The sequence below is a fragment of the Micromesistius poutassou genome (genome assembly GCF_964030765.1).
Source record: "Micromesistius poutassou genome assembly, chromosome: 5".
Lineage (NCBI taxonomy): Eukaryota > Metazoa > Chordata > Actinopteri > Gadiformes > Gadidae > Micromesistius > Micromesistius poutassou.
In genome coordinates, this window is record NC_140275.1 from 3281858 (window position 1) to 3294094 (window position 12237).

General features: G+C 48.5%; 1 protein-coding gene across 1 annotated transcript; it reads right to left on the reverse strand.

The window, feature by feature from the left end:
• Positions 1–1635: 1635 nt before the first annotated feature.
• On the reverse strand, positions 1636–11955 carry LOC311343767 (transmembrane protein 150A-like). Its single transcript, XM_084468728.1, has 8 exons — positions 11864–11955; positions 10201–10475; positions 9234–9281; positions 8519–8605; positions 8012–8079; positions 6847–6974; positions 5910–6087; positions 1636–5244 (listed from the first exon to the last, which is right to left on the reverse strand). Exons 2-8 carry the CDS (start codon positions 10263–10265, stop codon positions 4913–4915), a joined length of 906 nt encoding a protein of 301 aa, XP_084324854.1. The 5' UTR covers positions 10266–10475; positions 11864–11955; the 3' UTR covers positions 1636–4912.
• Positions 11956–12237: the final 282 nt, after the last annotated feature.

The following is a 12237-nucleotide window of genomic DNA, read 5'->3' on the forward strand; positions in this document are numbered from 1 at the left end:
ACAGAATAGGTTTGAGAGCAAAACTTTCCACACTGCAATCAAAAAATGTTTTATTGCATTGTTTTATTAATGGGAATCCAAAAGTTTTGTTTGCAAATCCAAAAGTTTTGTTTGCGAATCCAAAAGTTTTCCTTGTGAATCCAAAAGTTTTGCTTGCAAATCCAAAAGTTTTGCTTGCTGTTGAGCTGAATCTCGTGGGCGGGACCTACGCCGAAAGATGTAAGACACGTCTCTATTGGCGTGTATCTCGATCGGAGTGACAGCTTGGCAACTCCGCTCCCGAGTCCTGCTCGTTCTCATCATGGACTTCAAAACTCCCTCTCTCGTTACTAACTGTGGATGTTGCCAAGCTGTCACTCCGATCGAGACTGGCCAATAGAGACGTGTCTTACATCTTTCGGCGTAGGTCCCGCCCACAAGATTCAGCTCAGCAAAACTTTTGGATTCGCAAGCAAAACTTTTGGATTCGCAAACAAAACTTTTGGATTCGCAAACAAAACTTTTGGATTTGCAGACAAAACTTTTGGATTCCCATTAATACATTTTTAATCACATTTATTTTACTTGCAATAAAAAAAATTTGATTGCAGTGTCGATAGTTTTGCTCTCAAATCTATTTTTTGATTGCAGCGTGGAAAGTTTTGCTCTCAAACCTATTCTGTTTGATTGCATAATAAAGACACAAATCTACCTCCATACAGGTGGGAGCTGCTGTCCTAACGAGAGCCCTGGTGGTTGACCTCCATCTGGGAAACGACGCCTCGTCTAGTCTGAGTATTGTTGGTCAGATCTGTTTAAACGGATAACATGGAAGGGAGGCATCAAGTCATGTCTCAAAAGAGTAATTATTTAGAGCTTTAATTATTTATCACAGAATTGCAGGCAGGTTCTGCAGGCTTCGATTGTCAGGTTATCCCACAATCCCTTTCGTCTGCTTTCTGCTCCGACAAAAACATTAACGATGGCGACCAACAGCTCCAAATTCGTGAACAATAATATATTTTTTATTAGTTATAAGACTACTACTACAACAATAACAAATAACGCCAGTTAGTCCGAACGACCGCCAGGTGGTAGTATAACCTTTATAGTTAACATTTTTAGTAAAACCTTTATATTATAACAGTTATAGTATAACGTTAAATGACGGACGTCAACCGTCGATATTTTGGCGGCAGCGTGACGTCGTGACGCAGTGACCCCTTCGCCGTCCGCCTCAGTCCAGACCATGGACCTATAAAGAATACTATAAAGGTCCAGACTCCTTCACCGGTAAATTTAACTGCATTGACCGCCGGGCAGGCAGGCCAATCTGAGGGAAACAGGTGAGAGAACACCAGAGAACATTCTAAAGAAGTTACACATTGTTCATGAAAACGTGTCTCGACGTCCCAGTAAGAGCTGGTGTTGGGTTAATAGGGAGGGATTGCCTCACCATAGCACTGTAAATGAGCGGTGCACATTTGAGCAACCTTTTGCTTACAAAATAAGGTATTTCATCATCAATGACTGTAGGCAAGGTGAAACGAGACAAGTTTATAAAATATCTCTTTGCTTATATTCTATGTTTATATTGTGTGTTATTTGGACACAAATCAAATCAGACAAAACTTGCAAATAATCGTCATTTTTAATTTCATATTTGAATATAAATCTCTGACATATTTACAGAATTTATAAAAAAAAAGCAAACAAAATATCCTGTTGACTTTTTTTGGGAGGGGGTGGTCACTGATTCTATTACCATCAGAGAGAGTGCGATACATATATTGTGTGTGTGTGTGTGTGTGTGTGTGTGTGTGTGTGTGTGTGTGTGTGTGTGTGTGTGTGTGTGTGTGTGTGTGTCAAAACAGGAATGGGGGGGGGGGGGGAATTCAGTCATTGTAGACTGCTTGTTTCTGCGACGCCGTTCCAAGGCGTCTTGAGTCCAGGCAGTCTTCATTGTTCCTTAATAGCATGCTATAATTATTCATGTGAAGTGTGCACAGCCCACACAGGACGAAAGAAGAGCAATCATCGTCCGAGGCCTCTCCTAGTCGGGCTGTCCGGTGGAACGCGGGGTAGAGAGAGGGCACCCAGGACCTCCTCGTAGGGTTGGTGTTGCACGAGGTTGGTGTCGGCACGAGCTGCCAGTCCGGGTCCTGACCTCCTGACCCCCACAGGTCACGTCAGTAGAACACAATACAAAAGAAGAGTCGCGTTGTGACCCGTCTGCGGGGGCGGGGCCGGGGGGGTTAAGGCGTAAAAGAAAACAAAGCGTTGAGGATCACACGGGCCTAGCACACACGCCGAGCCCTCCTTTACAACGGGAAGCCCCCCCCCCCCCCCCACTACTGTCACGAACACTGGTTCCCCCGGCCACGTACATTGACCCCGGAAACACGGTTTAAACAGCTCCTGTAGTGTGGTTGAGTAACATATCTCTGTATATAATGGTATATTGGTCTGTAGGAAATGGCTGACTTGAGTGACGCGTTCGATGGTTTGGCTTCCGGCGTCTTCAAGACCAGATCGTGGACCAATCGGAATCCTCCTCCCTCGTCTTAAAACCCACGTCAGCGCGTGTCACAGAGGTAGGTGATGATGGCACATCTTGAACATGTATTGCTGAATTAAACATGATTCGACCGTATTGACCGTCGGTCGTGACCTCTACCTAGACCGATGGCTGGGTTACCGCACCGGGTTTAGCCTCGTAGTGCACACCAAGAAACAGAAGAAGTAGAAATGTCATGGACGATATGGGACTTCTCCGCACGGAACTGCTACACAACCCGTTTGGCCCTTCTCCTCTAGGGGGTGCTGGTCTGCTAGTTTAGGATGTCACCGTCGCTAGTCACGGTGTACAGGTGTGGTTAACTCTGAAATAACTATGTGTACTAGAAGTTGGCATCCACACATTCATGTTTAATCTTTTGTTTTTCTTATCAAAGTACATAAAAGGTTTCATACAGTCGTGGCGCTTTTGCCACCAGCTCCAGTATATCCAGTTACCGACCGGTGTGGTGCGGTGGCAACTGGTTTCAGACCATTGGGTTTATGGCACCAGGGAGTGTTCCCTTCACCACTCAGCACCAGTCGATCAGAGGATGGAGCGTCAGGCTGCCTCACAGTCACATGACCTCGCAGGTAGACCCAGACCTGTTTCAAACCAGGCGTCTGATAGGTCGAGGTCTCCTGACCTCATGGGTGGGGGGGGGGGAAGCCGTTTTACAATCCTTCACTTCATATGAAAACAACGTAGCCACGTTGATATGACGTCCCCCTGTGACACTAGCACCCCCAGCCCGCTCAGGATTCAGGTGGGGCCTGTCAGGAATACACTGGAGGAAAGGAGAACAAGCTGGTGAGGAGTATGAGGTCTGATAGTGTGGTGGACGTAGGGGCCCAGAGGGGAGGAACACAATCAGCTAGACTAGAGGGGGCGTTTGGTTCAGGTCACAGGTACTGCCTGTTTCGGACGGTGCCGGTATGCAAAAGAAAACATCACGGAATACCTTTCAGAATAAAAAAAACAAAACATATCCACTGGTCAGATCGTAACCTGTAACAACATTACATACTGTTCAATATACTTCAACCTCATTGGAAATGTTTGGCGGACAGTGCCGGCGGCCATTATTGAAACCAAACACAGCTGGGGTTCTGACAGGCTGGGCTACTTCTCAGGACGGACTGGCGCCACCTCATGGATGCTAATGGCATAGCTATCGCTTTGGTGGTAAATGACGCTGCCTTTTGTTTCAAGCACATCACACTTGACAAGCTGAGCTAGCAAGGAGCTACGGTTAGCAGCAGCTCAGTTGGTCATCAATGGTGCATTCATAACAACAGGGAAAAACGGAGATCCCATACATGTACTAAGATGGAGTTTGTATTGGACTACATTTCAAGTCAACTTGAACGTCCCCAGCCTTGTCAGAACACCAGCTACATCTGACTCTCAGGCGGCCGGAGATTGAGATGCAGAACGACCAATCAGTCAAAAACGAAACTTTCAGAACCCATCTTCACAGACATCAACAAAGCTGATTAATGACCCAAAATTACAAATTCAATAGCTAAAAATACAAAATACCAAGGCATATTGTGTGTGTATATATATATATATATATATATATATAAATATAAACCACAATTAATGCAAATTAACATTCAGATCACCTGCCCGTCCTGGGCTGATCACGAGCACACGATTAAATGATCAAAGCACAAGGAGTTTCTTGACTACCTTGACAAACAATAAAGGTGATCATTTCTTCAATAAAGGCAATGTGCTTTAAGCCTGCCGACGTTACAGTAACCGTTTACCTACCTTAACTATTCACTGGTAACATTCAATATTTTCTAACTTAAGATACTTTTCAGAGTAAACTCAAACGCTTGATGTACTTTGTATGATTCTCATTCATTCAGAACACGTGTGTGTGTGTGTGTGTGTGTGTGTGTGTGTGTGTGTGTGTGTGTGTGTGTGTGTGTGTGTGTGTGTGTGTGTGTGTGTGTGTGTGTGTGTGTTTTGGCTGATCACGATGAACAAACAAAATAAAAAATGTCCGTCGGTCGAGACGCCGTTTTGCATCCCGCCGGTTGCCGTGGAAACCGCCGTGCTCCGCGCGCCCCAGAGGTTCTCGGCACATTCAGCCTTCTTCCGTTGGCACCTCAGTGGTCAACCCCGATGTCATGTGACCACATTGACGACCAATCAAATAAAAACGATACAGGTAAACAAAAATAACAAAATAAACCTCAAATCAATCGCCAATCCCTCCAGAGGATCCGTGGGGGGCGGGCCTTCGCCGTGCTAAACGAACCGACGCCATTGGTGGAGAGCTCACTTAACTCCCTGAATCCTATTGGCTGGCGTGAGGTCGCCTTGGTGGTGGTGGTGGTGGTGAGACAGGGGGCGGGGGGGCTACAGCATGGCGATGCTCTCGGGGGTGCAGTTGAGATGGGTGGAGGTGCTGCTGCCGCCGGGGGACTTGAGGCCCTTGGAGCCGGTGCCCAGGGCGGTGGGCCGGGCCCCGGGCCCCAGCACGATGCCGGAGCCGTGGTGGAGGTGGTGGTGGTGCAGGTGGTGCTGCTGGTAGACGTGCTGCAGGCCCGCCAGCACCGTGTCGTGGCTGACAGAGCCGAACTCGTAGGTGAAGGTGCCGTAGAAGACCAGGATGTCCACGGTGAACACCCACTCACAGATGGCCGCCGCGTGCTGCAGCACGAAGCTCTCGTGGACGAAGAACGCGCCGCCTGGGAGGGGTCAGGGGTCAAGGAGGAACAACAGTAGGGACCAGACCAGGGCAGACCCGGCTAGTAGAGTAGAACAGACCAGACCGGCCCAGAACAGAACAGACCACGTTGGACCAGACCATGGTCGTAGAGTAGACCAGGCCAGACCGTGCTAGTAGAGTAGAACATGCTAGACCATGGTAGTAGATGAGACCAGGCCAGACCGTGTTAGAGTAGACCAGGCCAGACCATGGTAGTAGAGTAGACCACCCCAGACCAGACCAGGCTGATCTCAGCCATCTGCTGGAGATAACCAATGAGTCACTTACTATCTGACGTTTTGGTCTTGGGTTACTCATTATGATGACACCAACATGTTGGATGACAAGAGAGTTCACCCATTCCCCCCCAAGCACACTGGGCCGACGCTGGTCCTTCAGTGGGGAAGCACCTTTAGGCTAAACTGTGAGTCAAAATACAGTCCAGATATCTTGATAATATATAATATCCTTCCGTAATGAAAACCATTTCCCTTACTGTTAATAAACCAAAAACAAACATTAGCACCACAATGAGATGAGACGTTTCACTGAAGACCTTTCCCTCCCTTATCGTTCCCTCTACAACAGGAGAGTCGGTGGGTGTTCCCCCTCCGGCACAGGGGGGGGGCGCCACTGAAAGGATACTGAGGACGAGGGACACCATGGCGGCGATGGCCAGCGCTACGCGGCAGTGGGCCATCCAGTAGTCGAGCGCGGTGACAGCCACGCGGTACGTTAGCACGCACTGCAGGCACACGAACAGCAGGCCGGCCGGGAACGCCACGCCCGCCCCCACGTAGTGCAGAGACTTGGCGTGGTCCACCTGGGGGAAGACAGCGCAGTCAGACGTGTGTGTGTGTGTGTGTCCAAAATGTCTGTGTGCGTGTGTCTAATGTGTGTGTGCATGTGTGTCTATAATGTGTGTGTGTCTGTCTATAATGTGTGTGTGTGCGTATTTAGTCTGTCTGTCTGTGTATTAGGTGTGCAAGCTTGTGTGAGTGGTCGTGTGTGTATCTGTATCTATGGGTGTAGCAATGGCAGGGAGAGGATAGCAAGACGCTAGGACTAATCTGCATAGCTTAGCCACTAAACAGGTGGCTCATGCTGCGTTCAAAGCAAGGGAGCTTGGGTATTGCCTACAGAAGGTACGTAAATGTTGATTTAATACTTAGGAGTGTCTGGAAGAGGACTGGTGTTTGCATGACAAAAACACAAGACAAATTCAGAATGACCAAGACAATGAAATGCTCCTAGTTGTAACAAGATGTTATTATACATTATTACATTATTACATTATTATGATGAACCGATGCAGCACATCTAACCTTTACTGTGGAAATCCTTTAAAAAGCACCAGGCGTGCTTTCCTTTCCTGTACAACATCCAAACTAATAGCATTAATATTGTATTCCTGTATTAAAGGTTTTCCACAGTAAAGGTTAGATGTGCTGCATCGGTTCATCATAATAATTCCACCATTCAAAGTTTCTGCTTTGTTTGCTACCCCAACCTGGCGGCCCCCATTCCCATTGGCCAGAGGTATGCCCCGCCCCCCGCCCCCCCCCTCTCTCCGGGGGTTTACCTGGAAGTTCCCCACCATGACCAGGCCCACGGCGTTGGTGCAGCCCGACACCAGGGCGCTGGTGTTGAGCAGGCAGTGGTGGCTGTGCTCAATCACCTGGGCGTAGCGCAGCAGGCACACCATGATCACTAGGGGGCGCCAGAGAGCGCGGGAGACGAGAGGGAGGAAGAGACAAACAAACTAAAACAACACTTCATTCAAGGGAATGTCCGGTTCTGAAATGATTCATGGGTTTGTGAGTCAGAGGACTCCTCAATTGTAACTCTGATCTATTGATGATTTGAATCAAATAAAAAATCGGAGCCCGGTGCAAAGCAGGGGTTCTGTCCCTGGTCCTTTGGTGTGCGGTGATGGACAGCGTGCATGTGTACCATTTCATATAGGGAGCGCTGTCTGTACCATCAGTACACCGACTGAAGAGGAGGAGAGGGGAGGAGCCAGGGGAGGGTTGAATTAAGAGCAAGGGCTGAGTGACAGGGAATGAGCAGCTCATTAAGAGTGTAGGGGAGGAGGATGAGTGGGGGAGGAGGAAGAGTGTAGGGGAGGAGGAGGATGAGAGAGGGGGAGGAGGATGAAGAGTGAGGGGGGAGGAGGATGCAGGGTGTGGGGGAGGGGGATGAAGAGTGAGGGGGAGGGGGGGGGGTGAGGTCGTGGAGGATCAGGGGCGGGACTACATCCATTGATCGGAGAGTGCAGGGTATTTATAGATACATTTATAGAGATCCGTGCGCGTCCTGGCCGGTCCGTGTAACCGGAGCCAGGCAGAGCGCATAGTTCCCCCCGCCTCATTTGCTGGATCAAAACGTTAGAACATACAGTCCGACACACCCCGAGGGTCTTGGATTGAATCTCAGACACACGTCATTAAAGGGGCGTTGGGCTGAGGGCACCTGGCTCAAGGACGCCTGCAGGTTAGACTGTGGAGTTGATCCCCTAACCTTTTGGCTGGGAGTCAAACAACGTAACCACGACCCTCTGAACATCTTAATTATAATTTAAAAATATATAAAAATATTTAATGATTCTAGGATACAGAACTCTTCAATAACGGTTATTGCACTTAGTACTATCAAGTAAAACTATGTAACCCTCCCGAAAAAAGATAAGACAAATTATTAGGGAGAAATACACAACAAGATTTTCTAGTGAATTGATGTGGCCTTACCCATGAACGCTCCGACGTTCCCGATCAGACTGAACAGGCAGCTCTCAGGGGGGAAGGACCCACACTTACTGCAGAGAGGAGAGAAACACGGGTTACACAGGAAGAGGAGGGACCAACACATGTTACACAGGAAGAAGAAGAACAAACATGCAAAGGAGGCCGAGGAGGAAGGAGCAGAGAGAGAACAGAGTTGCTTATCGGAGACAACATTAAACCACATTCTTGAAACATGATATAAAGTGGCTTTGGGGATGGTGGTGCATATCGATCGAATCCTGATTTAACTAGCGCTAGCTGGAGTGGTTAAGTGAAGGCCTCAACTCTGGTCTAAATACCATTTGTGGTTCAGAATGTTATGAAGGCGGAACCCACATTAGTGAGGAGGAAGAGAAGCTTAGGGTGGGCGATAAGGAGAGAGATAAGGAGGAGGGGGAGGAAGAGATGCTTGGGGAGGGCGATAAGGAGAGAGATAAGGAGGAGGGGGAGGAGAGGAGAGGGTGTGCTGACCTGATGAGCGGGATGTCCTGGATGGTGCAGCAGGTCTTGGGGAAGCCAGGTCGAGGCATCTCCTCTGTGCAGGTGACGTTGTAGTACCTGTACACACAGCACACCAGTTAATGGAACTCCTCTTTTATCACCATCACTCTAAACCCAACATCTGAGGGCTTTCTGCGACACAGTGTGTGTGGGGTTGGGGTTGGATGATCTGAGAATGTTAACCTGTCTCAATAGCATTCATTTGAGTCTGGTACCCGAGGATGCACCAATTTATTGGCTGTACATCGGAATTGTCCGATATTCATTCATTCATTCAGTCATCATCGGCCAGTTGGATTACATTGACCGATGGCAGTGGCCGATGTTTGTCTGTTTCAAAGGAGCGCAACACTTTTGAAACTATTTTGAAAAGCAATTTTAGCTAAATGAATCTTTTGTACAAAAAATTTGTGCTGTTGAATTTGTTCTCGGCAAAATTGTTATTTTAACTTCGGTATCGGCCAAGAATGTCACAATGGGTTCAAACCCTGTATCTTTAATTCATACCCTACAGGAGTACTCTGCTATTTAGTCACTTCCCCTAGGGCCCTCCGTTTTAGGGTTCGGTACCCGGGCCCACTGTCTAGTACTGATGAACCATGGTTGTCATGGATACGGCCCAGCTGCAGTAGACACAATGACTTCTTCATGTCATAGCAGGTTTTTTTCCTCTATCTCTGCTCACCAGTTCTCCACAGGACAGACGTGATGGTTCATCACTGCCATGGCGTAACTGGAGGGGAGATGAAGCACAGTGTTAGCACACAAGCTAGTCAACACACAAGCTGTCCCACACACAAGCTCACCGATACACAAGCGCAACACATGGTGACACTACACACAAGCTAAACTACACGCAGGCTAAGCTACACGCAGGCTAACCAATACCCAAGCTCAACTATATATCAGCTAAAAATACACGGAAGCTAAACGGCACACCGGCTATAAAACCCGCAAGCTAACACAAGCTAGCGGTGAGGACGGGAGGTGGACTGTCTGGAGCCTGAGCTGAGGGCCTCCTGGAGCCCCCACCTGACCCCTACCTGCTCCACCTTGACCGCACGTACCTGGACTCGGTGTACGTCGACTTTAATCTACAACAATCTTTTCATTAAGCATTTAGCGCATTCATTTTAAGCCACTTACAGTGGATTCCATTACAAGGGACTAAAGAGCCTATAGGGGTCAGGGCCACTTTAGAAAGGTCAGGCTGTGTGGACCTCAGGGGACCGAGAGGACTAGCTCCCCGGCTGGGAGGGAGGCCCCTGGCCCCCACACCACCCTGCTCCCATCAAACACAGCCTCTTACGCACCTATTGTATAATATACATCCTGGCACTTCATGTATGCACTTATGGCATGTTGTACGTTCCGGCACTTTTAATATATGCACTTATTGCATGTTGTACGTCCTTGCACTTAAAAACAGTACTTGGCATTGTGTAGCATCTTATCCTAGCTTTGTTGTACACGGGGAATGGGTTAACCTTGTGATTGTAAGGGCTTGGCACTTGGTTCTATGAACATCCTTACTGCACCGCCATATATCGTTGTTTCTCTTTCTTCTGACAAATGGACTTAGTGTAAGTCTCTATGGATAAAAGCGTCTCAATGTCCTTAATGTAAATGTAAACCAAACGGGCTTCACTCACACGATCCATATCCCCGTGATGGAGAAGGCGGAGAGGCTGACGGGCAGGACGATCCAGGCAGTCATCGGGCTGGCGGGGAGCGGGCCGTGTCTGGCGCATGGGCCTCAGCGGGGTCAGAGGGTGGAGAGCGGGCCGGGGGGGGGGAACACACACACACACGGACCAGGGGGGGGGGGGACGGGCATGAGAGGGAAATGGCGCGCACACACACATACACGCGCGCACGGCGACTGACCACTTGTGCTCCACGGAGCCCTGCAACCACCACCAGCAATCTGGAGAGGGGGAGGGGGAGAGGGAGAGGGGGAGAGAGAGAGACACACACACAGACAGAGAGAGAGACAGGAGAGACAGAGAGAGGTTATGTAGTGATGAATACCTCATCAGGCATTTGACAACATAAAAGGTGGCGTGTCAACAGCCACGCCAACGTGGGCAGCCATCTACTGGGGAGGGAGCTGACACGACCAAGGTCAGCGCGGGAGAGAGAGAGAGAGAGAGAGAGACGCCAGTGTACAGTTACCGCGGCTGTAGTGCAATCAAAGGGATTAAAGCTGAACACAGAATCAATTCTTCTCAAAAGGAAATCCAAATGGCAGACAGCAGTCCTTGTTCTCGGCAAAGGTCACGCACACAAATAAAGCCATACGATACCGGCGGGTCACGCGGAGGCGGTCTAAATAGTTAATACAGCCATTGATGCAATCAAATGTCTGTCATGGCTCTGGCTTCACCTCTATGAATAGACCGGGGGACTTGGTGTGTCACTGTATTTGCACAGTTGCCCCTAATCAAGGCTTCAACTATGCACCAATCACAGCTATTGCGTGGACAGCTTCTGTTGATCCCAGTGCTATGTCCTGATGTTTACCTTCCTCTGCTCTTTAACCCTTACTCTCAGGTGTAGGGACGTTTAAAGAGCCTACACAACAAAATGTAGCACAGTTCACAATGGGGATGATCTGAAGCAGAGATGACATGTTGCAGAGCAAGCCGTCCATCTCTTATAAACCCGACTACAGACCTTTGGTCCAGTAGTGGATGCTGACACATTGTCAATCACGTTCACGTCTTGTGACAATTATTGTTATTGACTGGAGGGAGATACTACTATTCAATTATATTGCACAGTTTTCTGTCAAGAGGATTTTACCTTCAATTTTGTTGTGTCTATTCTATTTTCTCTCATACTTCTTTCGTAATAAATGTACTGCACTTGACACCGTCCGTCTCTGATGAACACATCCCTCCTCATCTTCTAGGAATCTCTCAGAGCCTGACAGATGGCCGGACATAAAAACAAAAACAAATGGGGTTGATTGTAACGCAGCGTTCTGCAGGCTGGCTCCCCTCACACGGACCCCCAGCTGTTACAATAACCTGACATCTTAGAGTCTGGACCATGGGTCACATCGTCAAGCACAGTGCAGAGGATGAAAACAAAAGAGAGACAAGCAATAAAAGGAGACGACAGCTGTGTGCAGCCGGCTAACGTGAGATGCTACCGTTAGCATGCAGCTAACCCATTCACCACAGAGTCGTCGGTATCTTTCAATAACCTGCCCGGTCTCAAGTGATCAGCACATCGGTGTGATCGTTACCGCTCGGATGAATAACAGCTAGTCGCTGGATGGGTGTTTGTATTACTAAAAGATAAACCTACCCCGATCTCCCTCTTGTCCACCACCGACTCCAACAACCTTGGCTTCCCTGAGAGACTGCTCTGCCCGCTCGGCTCAGGCCCCGCATCGGTGAGCCGCGATGCCGCCGGCGGCCATGTTTGTAGTCTTTAGTGCCATTTCCTGGACTACAGACAAAGACATAAACATTCGAGCGAGGCGATCGTCCACTCAAAATGTTCGAATTTTATTCTAAATGTTGAATTTTTACCGTAAACAAATATTTGCTGATGCAGGGTTAGGCCTAACCCAGGGTCTTGCTGACCAGAATCCATGGGAACCGGACAGTTTTCATGGATTCATGTGGTTCAATAAATCCCCAAAAAACAAAGAAAATAAATGAAATCGGCCCCTTTTC